Genomic DNA, 20134 nt, shown 5'->3' with positions numbered 1-20134 from the left:
TAGGTCATAATGCTCCATTATCTGTATTCGATTCACAGATTTCCTTCTCATTTTTCTTGTCGTTCTTTTTATTCCCCTTCTTCTTCTTCCTTTCAATGATATTTTAAATATCTTTAAAAACGTGCAAGAATGTAAAGCGATTGAATCAAACTAGCATGATCTGCCCTTTGTACCCTTTCTATATGAATGCTTCTTGTGAACCAACGTTGGCGGGATGTATCACTCGCTTCAACACTTACCTAGATTTATTTTGATTCTGTCAAATTTCATCATTAGCTAAAATTTTACTTTCACTCTAACAAAGAACTATCGCATCAGCATATTCTAAGCAAAGAGAAACGCATAATGGCGGGAAGGTAAGAATTTCTCCTTGTTTTGTATTATTGTTATTTTATTTCTGCATTTATTTGTTTGTTAGATAACATTTTGCGATTGATAGTATCGTGAAGCAGGTTTGGTAATCAACCTCTACTCTTCTCATAATTAACATTTTTTTGTAAATATCTTGTATTCCTGTATCGATCCTGCTTGTCAAATAAACTTTTGCGTTTAATGATGTCAAAATTATGCTGAATTATCTTTATTAATTGTCCTCATAATCATACGCTCTTTTAAAAACCCCTTTTTCATGTATTATTTCTCATTTTGATTACCAATATCACGCAAAAAATAAGGAAGATCAGTGAACTATTTTATGTTAAATCTGAATCAACATTTCAAGTAGTCGTACAGCGTCACTAAGGGTGCTGTTACAGATGGGGAGCTGGGGCAAGTGGGGTGCCTCTGGACCACCTAGTTCCACGACGAACAAAAATTGAGAAAGGGAAATCAAATAAGACATTATTTGTTAGATCGTTTGTTAGATATTATGTCAAAGTTGTTTTTAGAATTGTTCCCACGTATTACGCCAAGTTTTGTTCTCTCAAGTAGTTGTAAACATAACACACATTATTGGCAAATACCGCTCTTTAAATGACATGATTATTCCCAGACATAAAATCACATTTGGTTGGTGTGTGGATGTTCAGAACAATCGATAGGAAATTAGTATCTATTGATTACAGAGCACCTTCAACGTATGATGAATTGAAAACAGAATCGAAAAGTCTTGAAAATAAATGTCTCTTTTAAAAGACAATGACGATAATACATTTCTTATCTATCAATCATTCACGCATCAGGCAATGTTAAAATACGAACTTACTTATGCCCTTTTGTGTTTTATTTTGTTCTGGCCTACTTTTTAGTTGTACGAAAATGTACTTATTTCAAATTCAGTGAACTAAGGCTTTGATATGCATTTGGCCTTCGCTGGTCCCAAATCTTATTATTAGTCTTATAACTATTAATATATGTTTAATATGTTTGAAGAATATAGAAGTAAAATCGACAAGATATCAAATGAAAATTTGATGTTGAAAATTTACAATGTAATTAATGTTTTAACATGATACTAATTTTGAGAAAAATGAGGTGACAGCTACCCCCCCCCATAAAAACATCACCAAACACGAGACTATGGTTGGTTTTTCTCAATTCTTATCTTAAATGAGAAATAATATTCACTAGACAGTATAATATAAATCGCGTTGACTAGAAAGAAAACCAAAATCAAATCATTGGATTTTAAACTTAAATATCAAATTGTTTAACTGATCTAACCTCTTCAGAAAATCATCGAAAACTTCTATCGTAATCGTTAAAAAGATATAACATTTCGTAGTATATTTACTAATGTCTTGTGACGAAGCTAACTTTAGTATATTCCTTATAATTTATGATGCATTTTCCAAATTCTTCTAGCTAATTTAGCGTCACCTTCCGATCGGATGGCCTCCACTACTGTTTTCGATTGTCACTTTTGACTTTTGACTTTGTTTGCGGAAACATACTGGATAGTAATTTTCCTGTTGGAAGGAACATATCCTCAAAACAGTATGACCACAGCGTGGTGGAATATGTTAGATTATCCTTTGATATAGGAATTTCACAGCTTGAATACCTCTTTGGTGTGGATGTTCACAGTGTGTTGCCACAGTGGATATGCATTGGCGGCGGAAGCCAAAAATTTTAGGAGGGGACAACCAAAAAATTTTTGACTAGCAAAAAAAAAAAAAAAACGTTCCCAAAAATTTTAGGGGGGACGTACGAAAATAAATTGACAAGCAAATATAGGGGGGACACGTCCCCCCCCGCTTCCGCCGCCTATGTGGATATGTGATTCACATGCACTTTTGAAATGCTTATACATTAAGTGTGTAGAGTTTTTTACGCTGTGTTCCACACTATGGACACACTGTGGCGCACACTTTTAGGACACTGTATTCTTTCCAGTAGGGTTTAGTCAACGGCATGTAGGCCTACTATTCTTCTTAAACTGATTAAAGTTCAAGTTTATTATACTTTTGAAATTTCTCAATTAAACCCTGTGTAAATCTTTATAACAGTAATACAACCTAAATACCTTGACCGTGCAGTCCCTTTCCGATTATCAAACAATTATAATCCATGATTTACAGCCCACATCGGAAATGGAAAAAAATAGAATTCAAAATGTACAGTCGGCAGGGATGGAAAACATATTTACTTAAAGGTTTTGTTTGTACAAATTAGTCCAAATCGATCATAACAGTAATAACAAAATAACTACGGTCATTTCTTTTTCAACCGATACCAACGTTGAAAAATTTAGAAACAGTTTCCCCTAAGCTGCTTTAAATCAATAGTATATGAATTTACGAAATTAAACATCGGGTAAATTCATGGGAAATGAATAACAAAAGTAATCACGGAAGTGCATCTAAAAGTTTTGAATTTTGTTATGAAACCGTGAGCTTTGAACCAGTACCGATGTAATGCATCAGCTGAATTTGCCCTTATGATTTATTCAAAAGCTTTTCAATATATCATTGTTCGTGTGCAGGACTATTTCAAAACTTCTGTTTCTTCAATACAGGAGCAGATCAATGATCTGAGCAAAGAAAGAAAGGTGTTCACCTCCCAAAGAAATGAAGTTCATTTCGTCCACGAAAAAAATTGACAAGCAAAAGAAAAATTGAATACATGATTCCCCCTCCCCCTTTATATTTTAGAAGAATGATACTAATCTTTTTATAAGCAAACATCTTTACCGAACAGAATGATTCCAATATCGACATAAATTACTGCATTTTCCCCATTCTGTTTCCTTATAACGACACAGTTTATTTGCTTGTAGAGGGAAGAAAATACTTTAATATAAATACACTTAAATGAAGATAAATATCCCCTGCGTTACTGATTTACTTTAAATCCATGGTGATATTCTGATTGCCATGGTTTAGTCAAACCTGGGTTGAATGAGACCACACTTTTTTGGAGTGCCCGATGTTAACTTATTTACCAAGTAAAAATATTCTTATCCTGCAGAAGAAAGTTGTTAAAAGATTAACCGAGTCGTGAAACGGGAGGAATAGGAAAATACAAAAATATTATGAATTTCAATGAATTAGTTGGTAAATTTTAATCGCTACCAATATCGAAACAATATTATTAAGCCAGCTTTCCATAGAAGTGTCATTTAGACTATATAGGGTTAATCCTAGGTTTATTATCAGAATGCCCCTATATACTTTTTTCTCTCTCTCTTTCCAGCTGCGAGAATGATGTTGGTATCAAATACGAAGAGAAAGATTCTGGTTCGAGCGGCAAAAAAGTGTTCATCCCACGACATATAGGTTTACTTGGTGTCATCGCCCATACGGTAAGGATTCATTTAGGTCATTCTTTCCCCTATTGTACCATGTTTACATTATCCATAGAGCTATTAACAGATAGCTCCATGCATTATCGTAGGGTGGTTGTAGGTTGATTGTACCTTGCTAATCGTACGATAATACGATCGCCGTAGGGTAGCGTCCGATGGTCGTAAGGATTTCGTACTGATTCGTGCTCAGTAGGTCGGATCTGTGATTTTATTATCTTTTTTAGCGCGAAGTTTTTTTTTATCGTAAGATTGCAGCCTTTAAATGCAATGAATATGGGCAGACGATCAGCATAGAAACATAGCAACATAATATTTAGGGGCGTCGGTCAGCGCAAAGGCGTCTAAGAATTTACGGACATCGTACCATCACCGCGGGAACATTGTATGATCACCATAAAGCCATATGCCATATACCATATGCATGGCTTTGACAACTTTGGCCCTCTACAATACCGAATTTAAGAAATCGCAGTATGTAATGTAAACACAAAAATAATGTAGCCAACTGCGATGCCACAAAAACCCAAAACAAACAAATCCGTAGACTCATCCATCGTAGGATGATCCTAGCAAATATATAAATGAGGCATTATGATCCTGTCTAACAGTGCCGTTTGAATAACGAATGTGCATTTATTGAACTTTTTCATTGGAACTTCAGATGGTTGGCAGATACTTGTTTTCTATTTTCCATTAAATTGAGAGAAAATTCAGAATTCAAGGTATCCTTACACTATAGCATCGGTCGAGTGTTGGTAACGGTGGTCAATTAAAAGATCATAGACCATTCTAGACAGCAGTTATCGTAAACCGTATGAGGGCTATGATGATTATGTTGTGTGATGGTGGTGGTTATGGTGGTGGTGGTAATGATGATGATGACGACGACGACAACGACGATGGTAGTAGTGGGGATGGCGATGAGGATAATGATGTTTAAAATGGTGATGAGTTTGAAAATGATGAAGGTGATGATGTTGACGATAATAATGATGTTGATAATGGTGATGGTAGAGACGACTATGACGTAAAAAAACATAACACCAAATAACATTGAATTTCTACTCCCTCTGTTACTGTTACACCTGTCGGTCGATACCTTCATGTAGGTTGGAGCTGTCATAGGGACAGGCATCTTCATCTCTCCAACGGGTGTGTTGCGAGGAGCAGGAGGGTCGGTCGGACTTGCTTTCATCTTCTGGATCGTTTGTGGCATCATCCAAACCTGCGGATGCTTCATCTACACAGAACTGGCACTGATGTTTCGCAAATCGGGGGGTAAGAAAACTCCACACCCAGAACCATGCGGGAACTGGGTCATCATCGTGATCATTCAAACAAAAAAAATGTTGATATCTGCCAAACTAGTCATGCTAGCAATAGATATAATCTAGTATGGCTATCAGTTATTTACTGCTGGAAAATCATATATAGTAGCTTGCTGTAAAGTAATAATTATAATTTCCTTGCAGCAGAGCGATTGTCAGTAAGTAGCTGTACTGTAAAATCTACAGTTATTATTTTTTTTTACAGTTTACGGTGACTATATAAAATAAATGGACAAGTTTTCATTGACCACTGATCCACTAGGATATGCCATTTCCCCTAGATTTAGATTATTTTCCGCTATCGATTCTTATGATTTTATTTTTTGCATTGCGAAATTTGTGTTTCCGCGTGTACATGTCTAATATATGCTTAAGATGATATTAATTATACTTGTTAATGTAGCGCCTATTAATAACGAAATAGTGGAAAGTGGTGAATAACCTTAGACAAGGGCCAAGAAGTGACAGCGTTTTCCTTGAGGATGGAGAACGCTGTCACTTCTCGGCCATTCTCCACCTTTTCCCACCCGGCCTTTTCGCCTTTTGTGTTTTCAGGGTGCAGTAATATACTTCATCATGAATCTTCAAGCGCTCTTCAATAAGGCAGCCATGGTTCGTTATGTATCACGACAAATATATCTTTATCTCTCTTCTTTTTGGCAGGTGAATTCACTTTCATGTTAGAGGGATGGGGGCGAGCTGTTGGTTTCTTAAAGCTCTGGACCATTGTGATGGTAAATGCGTCCTCTGTGGCGATTCAGGCACACGTCGTTTCTCAGTATCTCCTGACGCCATTCTTTCAGTGTGTCGATCCACCGGTTATTAGTTTGCGATTCATCAGCTTTTGCGCCATCCGTAAGTAAAAAAGAAAGAAGAAGAAGCTTTTTACACTTATATTTCAAAATCTTTTCAAATGGCATAAATATGGGGACTAGTTGAGGGCACAGACTGCGGTGCCCCCCCCCAAAAAAAAAAAAATAAATCACTAATAACTATTATTTTATACATTTTGCCTCATTATCAGATGCCACGGAAAGTGGGTGGGGGCCGACCATGCCAAAAATCACAATCAGAAGGTAATTTTACGTTTTTTATGCGGTTTTGGAACAAAATAAATTTTGTCAGTGAAAAAATTAACACTTAGCGGTTCACAGTCCTGTATAACTTTAATAAATAAATAAATTAATTGAATAAGTGAATGAATAAACTTTAATATGGAAGAGACGTCGAACAAAATATACCGGGCGTTTCTTTCAAAAGTGTAGTGGGAATATTTTATCCTCGGTTGGGCCCGACAATGTTACTATTTTCAATACGGGCTCGCCCCCCTCGTGAAAAATAGTAATTGCGAGAACCAACCTCGGATAAAACTATTTCCACTATACTTTCTCAAATCCGGTATATTTGTATAATATGTGAAGTGAAATAAAAAAAAAGTATGATAGTTGCTATCTGCTCTCTGAAATGTAATTAAGTTTAAAGCCAATTTGACACTGACAAAAAGCTGATTTGATTTTGATACCATCTGTTATCCCTGTGGTTGTGAAAGTATTCGAAAGACTAGTTCATACCCAGGTTTGACTACTTTTTGGAACATGATTTACTAGCTAGTGAGCAGCCTGGATTACGGAGGAATCGCTCAACAAGCACGGTTCATGGATCATGGTCGACTGATCTGGGAGTTGTGTTTTTATAGACCTCAATAAGGCGTTTGACTCAGTCGTCCATGATCTAATGCTTCACAAACTTAGCAATTCTTGGAGCGGAGTATAATTGGTTTGAGAACTACCTAAAACATCGTTCACAGTGTACTTCTGTATCTTTCTCTGAATCGGAAAAAGTAAAAACAGGAGTGCCTCAAGGCTCAATCTTGGGGCCTCTCCTGTTTAATATAATGGTTAATGACATGCCCAATGTACTTAATAAATTAATGTAAGATTATGCTTAATGCTGATGGCACCGCAGTAGTGTACTATACAGCACTAAATGTACTGAAGAAATTGAAACAGAAATCAATGCAGATCTTCAGAGAATAAGTCAATGGCTTATATAAAATCGACTAACACTAAACCCTGAAAAGTCGAAATTCATGTTATTTGATACCTCTAGCAAACTAAAAAATTCACATCACTTATATATTATATAATGTGTGAAGTAAATGTAAATGATTGTTAACTAGAATGATGTGATTAAGTCCAACGAATGTTGATTAATGATAACCACTCTGTAGTATAATGCGTATCTTTCTTTAAGTATAAGCAAATTGTGTATCCGGGGCATACTCATAGTTCTTACAATGAGGTTTTTTGTATAACAATTCGATTTCTAAATTCACCCTTGCAATTTCACTAAGTTTATAATAATTAAAACGTATGAAAATAAAAACATAAAATGAAAATACATACCTATCGATTTTTCCTTGTTTTCCTGTCAATTTCCAATACTGCTTCCCTTTTCAAGTACTCAAATCATATCTCTCTAATCATATTGCAGTGTAACAATGTCGTCTTCATGTATACAAATAATATGTGTTCTTTTTATTGCTTTATGTATATTGTGTAGGGTCCTGGTTGACAACAGTGTCTAAACCACTGAACAGTCTACCTTTGGTAAAGAAGACAAATAAAATAGAATAAATAAAATAAAAATTTCCCGTACCATAGGTTGTATAAAGAGAATTAAACACTTACTTCCGCCTAGGATTCTTATGAATTTATATTTTGCCATGAATTTACCTTACATTCATTATTGTTGTACATCTTGGGGGAGCTGTGCAAAAACCAACAAAAATAAGATACAAAAAAACGAATGCAGATTAAGTATGCCCGAATAATTTTGAATAAGGACTACCTTACACCCCAACATGAATTGCTGTCATTACACTGAATAACTAACTTGATATGATGATTCCATAATACTTGTTTATTACTCTATTTGTACTGTATATAATGTATTCTGTTTTTACTTTATTACAGTTTTATAATAATATACATTGAAATGCTATGATGTTGAGTTTAACTGCAGGGCGCGCCTTTAGAAAGCAGTATTGCATAACTGAACAGGCCTACCATGCAGTATAAAATAAAGAAAACCAACAAATAAATAAATGAATTATTTTATACTTTTTTTAACAAATCTGTTTAATTCTGTACTTCATTGAAAATGAAATCAAACACTCTTCTTTGATATCTTAATCGTATTTGAAGTTAACCAATTACCGGATAATTGTTGTGTCGGTGGCATATACGTATTTGCCTACGCTAGACCCTAATACTACATGTATTACAATGCAAATTGATTACAATTTTAATCACAATAAATTGATTTCATTATTCAGTTGTACTTGTTTTCGTCAACTGTGTCAGCGCCAATTTACCGACTCGCTTCGCAGGTTTCTTCACGGTGACGAAAACCTTTGGACTCCTGATGGTGATCGTAACTGGCATCCATAACCTTATTCAAGGTACGTTATCGCTATTTTTTACTAACAGGGGAGGGTGCGCAAGAGTTAATGGAATGTTCCCATACTTTCATGACACAACTTTATGTTGTGATTTATTCCATAAAAAACTTATGCACATACGGATGTATATATAACACACCAAGGAATGCTTGAGACTTGAGCTTGAGACTGTTTGGATTCACTAACTTTCTGACGATTCCTGTAGGCTTGGTCCCACTGCATTTACGGATGCAGAGAGGGTGTAAAACGGAAAAGAATCTCGCCATCCGTTGGGAAACGTTATGTATCCGTTGTGTACTCTTTGAATGCGTGTTTTATGCGCTCTCCGTCCACTGTGATTTCATTGTTCTGGAGGGGATGAAAACAGATGGAGCCACCCCGAAATATTGCTTGTCCGGTGTATCTGTTGTAGGAGTGCGTTAGGTGTTCGTCGGCCAGAGGGACCAGGCCTTTACGAATATTTTTTGCGTCTGAAATTGGTATTTACAACTCTTTTCATAATAAGACGCTTGCCTAATGTCGTCTTCATGCTGATTCCCATGTGATCGCTTGCATGGGCGAATCAAAATGAACTTCAGCGACACTGTCTGGTGTAAAAACGAATGCAAAGGCTTTAGCTTACTAATTTCTCTGTAAAGCCAGGGTTACCAAAAAAAAAGAATAAATTCGGACTGATTCTAACCGTATCCGGCCTAATTCGGATGGTTTCGATGGATTTGATGGATTTGAATGTTTCCAAATCCTTCCCAAATTTTCTCGCATTCGCAGAAGGAGAACAGATCCCCCCCCCCCGAATACGTGTATTCGGATGGACTTGCAGCTGATTCGGCTCCTTTGTAACTGGGCTATTAAGCTAGCGTTTAACCGGAACCGAATCAACTGCGAATCAATCCGAATGCACGTATTCTGGTAGTGTCGGGAGTATTCTGTTGTCCCTCCGCGAATGCGAGAAAAATCGGGAGGGATTCTGGAACATTCGTGGAGGATTTGGGCTCGTTTTGAAATGTTTAAAACCAGCCGAATACCCTAAAAAATACTCCCGAATGACCACAACAAATTTCATTCGGGCTACATCTGTTTGGGATTAGGGGGGGGGGGCATTCGGAGTATAGGGCAGATTCGGACCTAATCGTATCATTCGGGGCGTAATTCGGGTCAACATTTCGGTCGTCATTCAGCTGTTATCGGAGCAATCGGGCCACATTCGCCTCGATTCTTGCCACTTCTTGGGTGGTTTTCGGCTTTATTTGGGATGGCCAATATTGATTCGGGTAAATTCTTGGCGATTCTGAGCTGAATCAGGATCTATTCGGGACCCATTCGTCTCTGTTCGGGGAGTTCAACGCGACGAATCAGAGACAAGTAAGTTTCGAATCCATCGAATTCATCTGAATCATGCTATATTCAGTCAGAATCAGTCCGCATTAATTCTGCCAACTCGAAGAACATCCTTCACATTCAATAGTATAAGACAAAAATGGGAATTCTCTTCATTTCCAATCAGGTTAAAAAGAACGCAAACATGTTGAGATTATTCGTTCTTGTCCCTTACTCGTTACAACTGTCGAATAATATTATGGTCGTCTGCTTTTCTCTTCTTTATTCGTCTTCATGATTGCAGGCAGGACAATTTACCTCCAGAATGCGTTTGAAGGTAGCAACGTTGATGTCAAGACTATTCCTCTAGCCATCTACTCAGGAATGTTTGCCTTTGGAGGATGGTAATAAATCTATTTTACTTTTTATCAATGCCTATACCCCTGGGTCGAGTGTGGCACAATTCATCTCTTTTTGGTGCTCTTTTTATTCTCTCTTACCCCCTACCCTTTCTTGTACATATTTAAATATATTTAAATATCTTTTTTTAAACTTCTTGAAAGCCATATGGGTGATATTGTCCCCTGGCAGTGCTACCGCCCCTGGGCCACGGTGAGGTTCGAACCCTAGCCTGCACTGGCCTGGGTCCCGTCTTACGAAGAGTTGCGATTGATCCAATCAATCGCAACTATGGATGGCCAGCAATGTCAACATCTACAATATATAATGCATGTTTGTTCAAAAGATTTTCTAACTATGATGTATATTGCATTCATTGTTTTCTTGAAAATTCACTGTGCTTCTCTTTTTTACAAAGGACATTGGGCAAATTTCCTGTATAAAAAATTATGACACTGATGGATTTCCATAGAGTTACGATTGATTGGATCAATCGTAACTCTTTGTAAGATGGGCCTTGGGTCTGTTTCCTCTGGAAGGACTTGAGCGAACCATGATATCAATGTTCCTCTTTCTCAATGATGACCATTCGAGATTTTCCACACTTCCTTTATTAAGTATTAGGAAATAGATGTATAGATTCGCAATTGTACGATTTGGTTATACTCTGTCCCCCATTACAGAAAATATGTTTTAAAATGATTTTCAACATAATAATTTGCATTTATAATTTTATTGAATAAATATGTAAGTGCGAGAGCAAGTGTAAGAGATAAGGGACAATAGCCTTGATTAATCATTATACGATAATTTACCGCGAGTCTAGACATCCTTCCAGCTTGTAAACCAACGAACGGTGTTGCCGCCCTTTACGTTCGTTGTCGTCAACCTTCTTGTTTATATATTCATCCTGTTTTCTGAATATTACAATGTATCCTTATTTTCCTTTATTTCCAAACAGGGATGTAGTTATGTCTTTCACAGAAGAGGTTAAACGACCTGAGAGGTGAGACATTATAAACAACATTCATAACCATTTAGTGATTGTCGCAAAACATTACTGATGATGATATTACTGTACTATACTACTACAACTACTACTACTACTACTACTACTACTACTACTACTACTACTACTACTACTACTACTACTACTACTACTATTACTACTACTACTACTACTGCTGCTGCTGCTGCTGCTACTACTCCTACTGCAACTACTAATACTATAAATAGTAATAATGATGACAATAATGATAGTAATAATAATAACAATAAATCAATAATAATAATGCAAATAAAAATAACAGTAATGATAATAATGAATGATGATGAATACTACTACTTCTAATAATAACAATACTATTGATGATGTTATGATGATGATGACGAGGAAAGTAGCCATGATGATGCTAGTCATGATTTTAAATTTTAACTTTTTTCCGTAAAACTGCATTTTTATGAATAGATTAGATACAAGTATATAGCATTTTGTTGCAAATTCGTTCTAACCATCTGTTCTTTCTTTCATTTTGCTTGTCAGAAATATTCCTTTAGGAGTGTCTTTATCCATGGCAACTATAACTATTCTCTACATCATGGCCAATATTGCCTACTTCACTCTACTTTCACCACAAGATGTGTTGCAGTCTGAAGCCGTGGCAGCGGTTAGTCATTTTTTTTTGTCAATGACATACAATAGAGCGTTTAGGGGGGGGGGGCTGGAGCCCCCTATTTTTTTATCAAACCTTTAATATTCTGAGAAGGAAATGGCACAAGTTTACATAACTTCGGTCACCAACATGGTGTGTTAGAACGAAATATTGATAAACGGCATAGAGTGAAATAAAATAAGGGGAAAGGAGAGGGGCTTGGGGGATTTGAGGCAGCTCCTTCTAAAAAAAAATCTAGGTATGCAACAAAGTAACAAATCAAAACAGCACTTTCATCAGTGATTTACTGATCGATTTGTCTTCGTCGTATATTGACCTTGAATTGTCGTAATTCTATCTTAAATCTCTCGCAGGATTACAGTGTTCTAGCATTAGGGAAAAGATGGTCTTGGCTAATCTGGCTATTTGTTGCACTATCTGCCATGGGTAATCTCAACAGCAATACATGCAAACGAGGAAGGTAAATGATTGATTGATAATATCGATTTATTTATTTACTGACAGACTGACTTACTGACTGAAATGTGGGAATTGACTATGATATTTGATTGATACAGTGAATTATTGATTGATCGATTTATTGAATTACTGATTGATAGCTGTTGTTGACTATAATTATTGATATACAGATTGTAGAGTCGAGCGGTTGCCTGATCAGGCAAATATAAGGACTCGATAGAAATAGATCGAAAATCATAAAGCAGATTATATTTGATAGTAAGTGGTTATAAGTTGGTTATTATGTAAGTCATCATTATTTTTTTTTCAACTGTGGTAATTTATTTTGCATCGATTTCATCATCTCTTTCGTTTCAAAGCAAGAACAATCTGTTCAAATGATTGATCATTCCCTATTCCCTCTTTCAGGCAGGTCTTCGCGGCATCTCGAGAGGGGCTTTTTCCCGAGATCACTGCGATGTTGAACGTGAGATACAACACACCCATCCCGGCCATTCTCACTTTACTTCTGAGTCTCGTTTACTTGATGGAGACAAGGGTTCTATCGCTTCTCAGGTACGTCATGTTCATCGAAGCCATCTTCGATACCATGACGGTGGCGGTGCTCCCCTACTTCCGGTGGAAGCATCCCGATCTGGAAAGACCTTTCAGGGTAAGTATGGGGAAAATCATGTGATTCTATATTTGATTTCATTTGATTTACTGTTTTCTTCTGCATCTATAACATTCGTATACAATACAATTTTCATTACGTAACAAACATCATGAACATAATATATCAGTAATTGATTTTGGTAGTAATCATAAAGAAAAAAATACTAAATAAAAAAGTCATTCTAAACAAATATGATCTCCTACCAACAAAATAATTGTGACATTTACAGTTTGCAGGATTGTTATTACAAGCAAAATGCTTTAGAATAAACCCCGACAACCCCGGAATAAAACTCATTAAATTAATAAATACATTTATATCATGTCTAATCTAATGAAACAAGGAGGCATGCTGTTGGTCAATGTAAAGCTTTGGTGGCCAATATGAAGAAAATTATTTTAAAAACAAACTGATGCGGAAATGGTAAATAAAACTATATAATTTTTTCATATGGCTCAAAAGACAAAGTTTTAAGAAGTTTGATACACAATTTTCTTGTCAGTACAACAATGACTGATTAGAATATAGGCCTATATCTATAGGAGCGAGTGGTCTTTCCCCCATCCGAGCATGCCTATATCCTATACATTTAGACTTGTAGGATGGTATAGCCATGGTTTAGTTTAACCTGGGTTAGACACTTTTATGGAGTGTAAGTTGTCAACTCATTTAACAATTAAAAACTATTTTATCCTGCTGCAAAAAAAATATATCAAAAATTTATTGAGCTATTAAATGGAAAGAATAATGAATTTTAATAATATAATTGGTACGTTATAATTGCCACGAACATGGAAGAGGATTATGAAGCCATGGATCATTCCATAGATAGAAGTGTGGTTTAAAATTCTTTTTTTAGACTATCGAATTTGGTTCGATTATCAGATTACAATCCATGGTGTTTGTGGGTTGAAAGGTTAAAGTCAACTCGAGACCTTGAGAGTAAATAATCATAAAATATACAAACTTATTTATTTTCCTTTTGTAAAGGCACCGTTGGTGATGGTTGTTATTTACATGGTTGGTCAGATCTTCATCACAGGGATGTCGTTCTATTTGGATCCAGTAAGGAAATCTCTCGGCCTCTTCATTGTCTTGATTGGTCTTCCGGTTTATTTCTTCTTTTTTCATGACCGATTCAGATTGAAATCCATACAGCCTTACTCACGTAAGTAGCCAGTACTGTGATATCTATTAGGAGCATGGCCCTGGGAAGTGGGGGTGCTGACCCATCAAGATTTGAGGTGCTGCATGTATTATTCTCCATAGGCAGCACCCCTTAATTGGAATTCTGGTAGATGGTAGCAAAATGGCCTATATTTTGTAGCGAAACCCCCTTTTTTCTTATGCTTGTCAAAATTTCTCTGGACTTAAATAGCCTTCATTATTTTAGTGAAACCGAAACACATCCTTTTTTTGCATGTCAAATTTACATCAGCACCCCAAGTAAAAAAAAAAAGAAAAGAAAATAATGGGGGTCCTAGGGGCCTCATTAGGAGGGGGTTGGGTTGCCGATCCTAGGAATGGGGATATATCCCCCCAAAAAAAAAAAATTTACGGTAGTAGATTGTAACACTAATATAATGGCAAATTGTGATAATGATGGTAAGGAGAGAGGAGAAAATGATGATTATAATTGTAATGATTGTGGTATACGCATGATAACCGTCTTTCTTTATGTAAACTTCTGATGATAATTGTTATTGAATGAAACCTCTTCTTTCGGAAATTGTTAGAAACAGATCGTTTTAGCTTCTTTCCATTTATTTTTACCACCCTTTTGAATATCACTTAATTTCGTTAGTATACTTTATTTTGTTTTATGATGTAATAAGTGGAGAAAATGAAAAATGAATGAGAATTGATTTTTGGTTGTTGTTGTTGTTGTTGCATTTTTCATTACCTAACATCACTTTCTTGGAACTCGATCGGATTGGATTGTAATTGTTAAACCTGTGTTGAAATAGAAGTTAAGAATTATAAGTGGTGCAGTGAGCCAAAAATCAAAGGGGGCAAGATATGGTATATCGGTTAATATTAATTGTAAAAAAAAAGGTTGCGAGCGAGCAAAAAATTCGACATTTATATTACAAAAATCAAATTTTGTGATAGATTTTGACAAAATATTCATAAAATAGTATGTCTCTCCTTTTCTCTTTTAGTAGTGATTTTTTTTTGGGGGGGTGCTCCCAACCCCCCCCCCCCTCCCATCTGTATACTACTGAGAAGTACGTTGTCTATTTGTTCTGTTTTAAACTCTTTCCAGATAAAATGACGAGATTTCTTCAGAGACTATTCAACTGCATCCACCAAGAGAAGAAGACCTACTAACGATCATCAAGATTTGATATCACTTCTGTACACTATAGTTTAGTCCTGTAGAATATTATGCTGTACAAGTCGGAGATTGAAAAAAAAACCTTTCTATTATGTTGCTTAGCTTATCCCCTCCCCATTATGTGTAATCTTGAGGAGTATAGCACAATAGCTAGATACTGTAACATGTCTTTAAAATTGTAATGTGTACCGACAGTTAATGAGTGCAAAAATAATGACAAGTTCACTATTTCACAAATATATCAGTTATATCACAGTTATACCTCCGGTGTAGTACCACTTTCATTAGGCGAATTAATACGGAAACAGTATTGCCTTTAACAAAATTATCATTTGAAGATAAGATTTAAGATATGATCAACTTTGCATGTGAAATCATATACACTAATTGGTAAAATAAATATAATAATTGACACACTTTATCTTTCTATGCAAGCCTCATGGAGTAAGTGAAATAGTGTTATTAACTATCCAAGAATTTTTATCCAAAATAACCTTTGAACTTAATCCATTGACCTGAAATTTCAGTTCCGTAAGTGCTATAACTTTACAAGGTTCAAAGAATGTTGAAAAAATATAATAATCTAAGAGATATTTTGGACCTTCAGATTGATATGATAAAAAGAAATCATAAAAAACGAATTGGCATTCAAATGCAGGAAACGAACAGTTTGTCGAACGTGGTTGACACGTTTATGATGGATGAGATGGGTGGCATGCCATCGCGTGTAATGGCGGCTATACATGTGTCAATAATCATGAAGGGCTTACACGTTTAATTAAAGGTCAAGTCCACCTCAGAAAAATGTTGATCTAAATCAGACAAGCACAATGCTGAAAATTTCATCAAAATCAGATGTAAAATAAGAAAGTTATATGACATTTCAAAGTTTCGCTTATTTTCAACAAAATAGTTATATGAACGAGCCAGTTACATCCAAATGAGAGAGTTGAGGACGTCACTCACTCACTATTTCTTTTGTTTTTAATTGTTTGAATTATACAATATTTCATTTTTTTACGAATTTGATGATTAGGACCTCATTGCCTCAAGCACAAAATGTTAAAATAATGGAATTCCACGTGTTCAAGGAGGAATGAAACTTCATTTAACATGACAATGACGAGAAAATAAAAATATTTCATATTTCATATAATAAAATACAAAAGAAATAGTGAGTGATGTCATCAACTCTCTCATTTGGATGTAACTGGCTCGTTCATATAACTATTTTGTTGAAAATAAGCGAAACTTTAAAATGCCATAACTTTTTTATTTTACATCCGATTTTCATGAAATTTTCAGTGTTATGCTTGTTGAATTTTTCTCTTTTTATTCAAATCAAGTTTTTGTTGGGGTGGACTTGTTTAGGTCTGGAGTAATTTTTAACCCCTACCCTTCTACGATGAGAGAGTATACCACGGAGAATTGTTTTTTTTGTGTGTGTGTGTGTTATCCACGACTTTATGTATCTCTCACGGTTTTTTCTTTGCTACCAATCCAAATTCTCAATCAGTTTAATTCCCATCAGCTACAGTTGAAATTTGATCTTCAATGTGTAGTTATTCGCAAGTATGGAAAAAAAATTATTTGAAACTTGGGAGGGTTACATACATTTCCATTATGTTAAAATGCGGAACTTATGCGTATGGCTATATGAATAATCTCTCAGAACCCCCTTCCTTCGTGTCGTTTGAAATTAGAAATATTTGTCAAATTATAGAAAATAAAACTTTACCGAATAAAATACATGTGCATAAATCCTTCGTAAGCTATCCGAGAATCAATATCATTAAAAGATCAAATCAGACAAATCAAATAATAGCCAGGTAAAGCGTGCTTACATACTTCATTGTCAAGTTCAGTTTAAACAGTTGTAGTGGGGCCTAACCAGGTGCGGATCCAGACATTCAGAGGGGAGTGGGCAGGGCAGGAGAGCAAAATGTTGAGTAATATCGCTGCTGATGGTTGCCAGCCACGAAAAAAAGGAAACAAATAAAACAAAAAAGGACGGATTTTTCATCTGTACTTTCTATTAGGAGGTAGGGTGGGGCATTTATTTTCCAACTTACAAGGGGGTAATAGTATACCACCCTTTGCCCAAAGGTGTCACATACCCCCCCCCCCCCGTCACACCCTTGATCCGCGCCTGTGCTTAAAGATAACCTGTTTAAAACTGCGTTGAGAGTTCTTTCGTAGCGACGATGGGAATTTCTGAATGACGCTGTAACTTATTAAAACCGCCGAACCCCATTTCGTAAAATCAGATTTATGTAGGCCTATATTTTGTACTTTTTCAACACGGACGTCGGGTATGTATAATGTTTTTAAATCTATATTTTGTATATTCCTAACAGTAAGACTCAACAATGAAATTAAATTAAACGATAAAACAATCATTTGTATTTTCTTTTTATATCCTCTCAGTCTGTGTAAAAATCCGTAAATGTACATTATCCGTTCCTATAGGCTGACGTATAGGCATTCATATCCCTCAATTTCCATCATCAATTTTTTAACTCAATTTGAATGTAATTTCAAATTCAAAACATGATCCAATCCAATCTATTCTGTTTCCATTGAGAAGTTTACATGCCTAGAAGTTTATGACGGCAACTTTAGGATTTACAATGGTATATCGGTCGAGAAACAAGTTTTAATGAATTCCTTTTTAATTATCTTAATTTCCTAGCTTTCATATTGTACGGAATGATCTTGGTCAATCCTTGAACAACGGTAGGCGTTTACTGGAATCCAATATCTAGCAGGTTACACAAAGAGCAGATGCAATGAGGGCAAAGATCTCAAAGTGTTTGTATTGCTTTACTCTCCTGGCTGCGGCAATGACCTCATGGCTCGGGTACAGTATCACCAAGCACAACATCCGGGGTTCGATCCCCAAGCGTGATAGAGAACTATTACGATTCGAAAATAATAAACAGAAGCAGTTAATAACTGATGAAAGCGTAGAAGCTGAATCCGTAAGTGCTAAAAACCATTCAAAGAACCTGGGTGTCCTCGCCAAGCACTCATGGACACCCATTTCTGCTTTACACAACTATAACTACTTGCAGAATAATCGTCTCAAGTGCGAAAGCGCGTATACAACGGTCATTGCCATCGTAGAGTCAGCCCCGGGAAACTTCGACCGAAGAAATGTTATCAGGATGACGTGGATTCAGCACGCGATTGACCTCAAGTTTGCCATGAAAGTCATGTTCATATTGGGAGAGACGTCCGACAGATCAGTCGGTTACAGGATCAAGCAAGAGGCTTACATCCACAAGGACATCATCCAAGAAGATTTCCAGGATACCTACCTCAACCTGACTATCAAGACGATCGGTGCCCTGAAGTGGGCCACACAGTCATGCCCACGGGCCAAGTTCTTCATGAAGCTCGACGATGATGTCGTTGTCAATGTCGGGAATCTGACTTGGTTTCTCGAAACACACGTCTCGTCGTCCAACTACCTTGGTGGTATTCCGATCTTCGGGGCCCGTGTGTATCGCGATCCAACCGAAAAATGGTACACACCAATTGAGATCTATCCTAACGAAACATATCCTCCTTACACGGAAGGGAAAGCGTACGTCATGTCCATGGACGTTGCTAAAAGGATCTACAACCACTCTCAAACCTTACAGATCTTCCCCTGGGAGGATATCTTCATCGGAATATGTGCCAAACACTTAAATATTGTTCCCCAAGAAATACTATGCTTCCTTGAACGTGATTTACTGAAAGTGCGATTTGAAGATAAACTTGTAAAGTCTAACAAAACATTAGGAAATGTGATATTCCTGTACGTCGTTTACGACCTTGACGTAGAAGAAATGATTGATGTTTGGAGGGCATGGATGTCAAATAGCTGGGATTAAGCTTATCGAAGTGAAATTGATTGTCTTTTTTCGAAATCAATTTCAAAAGGTCTCATTTCATGGAGAAATCCAGCCCAATAAAAAACTGTTCTGAATGGAAAGAGAACAAGAGTGTTGCTAAAGCCAGCACATAATACGCCCGTCTGTAAAGCGGAAAATGGAGCTATTGGTCAAGCAAGGAAAGTGAAGGATGGCGACTTCATCTTTGACCTTCTGACCTCAAAATCAATAGAATTGCTGGGATTTATGCTAGTATCATACACACCAAATTATATGAGCCTCGGTTAAGTTCAACTAAAATTATCGTGTTAACAAGGACTTCAGAAGGGTAAGATGAAAACATGTCACTCTGATCTTAACCATTGGCCTTTTGACCTCAAAATCATTAGACTACCTGGGATCCATGCTAGTATCATACACACAAAATTATATGAGCCTAGGTTACGTCATGGAGCTGTTAATAGCTCTATGGTTACGTTCAACTAAAGTTATCGCGTTTACAAGGAAAGGGCAAGATGAAAACATGACAGAGTGACCTAGAACTTTGACCTTCTGACTTCAAAATCAGCAGGCTTCCTGAGATTCATGCTAGTATCATTCACACCCAATTATATGACTTTAAATGAGATTATGTTATGACACCTAGATAGATCCTTGCGATTTGATTGGTTGTTTGATATCGTACATTCAGCCCATTTCGCAATGACGTCTTCAACCGTGCAATTTTGGATCCATACGATTTTGTAAATTACTTGATGAAATACTACTTAAGATTTTGTACGTTATATGATTGTTTCTCCAATACCCACTCTATGGGTGACATGGGAATAAATGCCATTGTCATTGTCCATTGCACTCGCGCGCGCACCGAGACTG

At 36.3% G+C, this 20134-nt stretch overlaps 2 protein-coding genes across 2 annotated transcripts; both read left to right on the top strand.

Moving 5' to 3' along the window:
* Positions 1 to 232: 232 nt before the first annotated feature.
* On the top strand, positions 233 to 15822 carry LOC121409368 (cystine/glutamate transporter-like). Its single transcript, XM_041601304.1, has 12 exons — positions 233 to 356; positions 3634 to 3742; positions 4855 to 5023; positions 5737 to 5928; positions 8411 to 8536; positions 10158 to 10257; positions 11214 to 11258; positions 11796 to 11919; positions 12279 to 12385; positions 12793 to 13036; positions 14030 to 14207; positions 15306 to 15822. The coding sequence occupies exons 1-12, from the start codon at positions 346 to 348 to the stop codon at positions 15368 to 15370; spliced, it is 1470 nt and encodes a 489-aa protein (XP_041457238.1). The 5' UTR covers positions 233 to 345; the 3' UTR covers positions 15371 to 15822.
* Positions 15823 to 18220: 2398 nt separating this feature from the next.
* LOC121409339 (beta-1,3-galactosyltransferase 5-like) lies at positions 18221 to 19258 on the top strand. The gene has a single exon (XM_041601275.1). It carries the CDS (start codon positions 18221 to 18223, stop codon positions 19256 to 19258), a length of 1038 nt encoding a protein of 345 aa, XP_041457209.1.
* The last annotated feature ends 876 nt before the right edge of the window (positions 19259 to 20134 follow it).

Source organism: Lytechinus variegatus, chromosome 2, assembly GCF_018143015.1.
Source record: "Lytechinus variegatus isolate NC3 chromosome 2, Lvar_3.0, whole genome shotgun sequence".
Lineage (NCBI taxonomy): Eukaryota > Metazoa > Echinodermata > Echinoidea > Temnopleuroida > Toxopneustidae > Lytechinus > Lytechinus variegatus.
Note: the sequence above shows the minus strand (reverse complement) of the source record. Positions and strands in the feature narration are given on the sequence as shown.

Coding starts and splice junctions, on each gene's coding strand:
- LOC121409368 (XM_041601304.1), top strand. Junction 11,259..11,795: donor GAGGTTAAACGACCTGAGAG/GTGAGACATTAT, acceptor TTTGCTTGTCAG/AAATATTCCTTTAGGAGTGT. Junction 13,037..14,029: donor ATCTGGAAAGACCTTTCAGG/GTAAGTATGGGG, acceptor CCTTTTGTAAAG/GCACCGTTGGTGATGGTTGT.
- LOC121409339 (XM_041601275.1), top strand. CDS start 18,221: ATGACCTCATGGCTCGGGTACAGTATCACCAAGCACAACATCCGGGGT.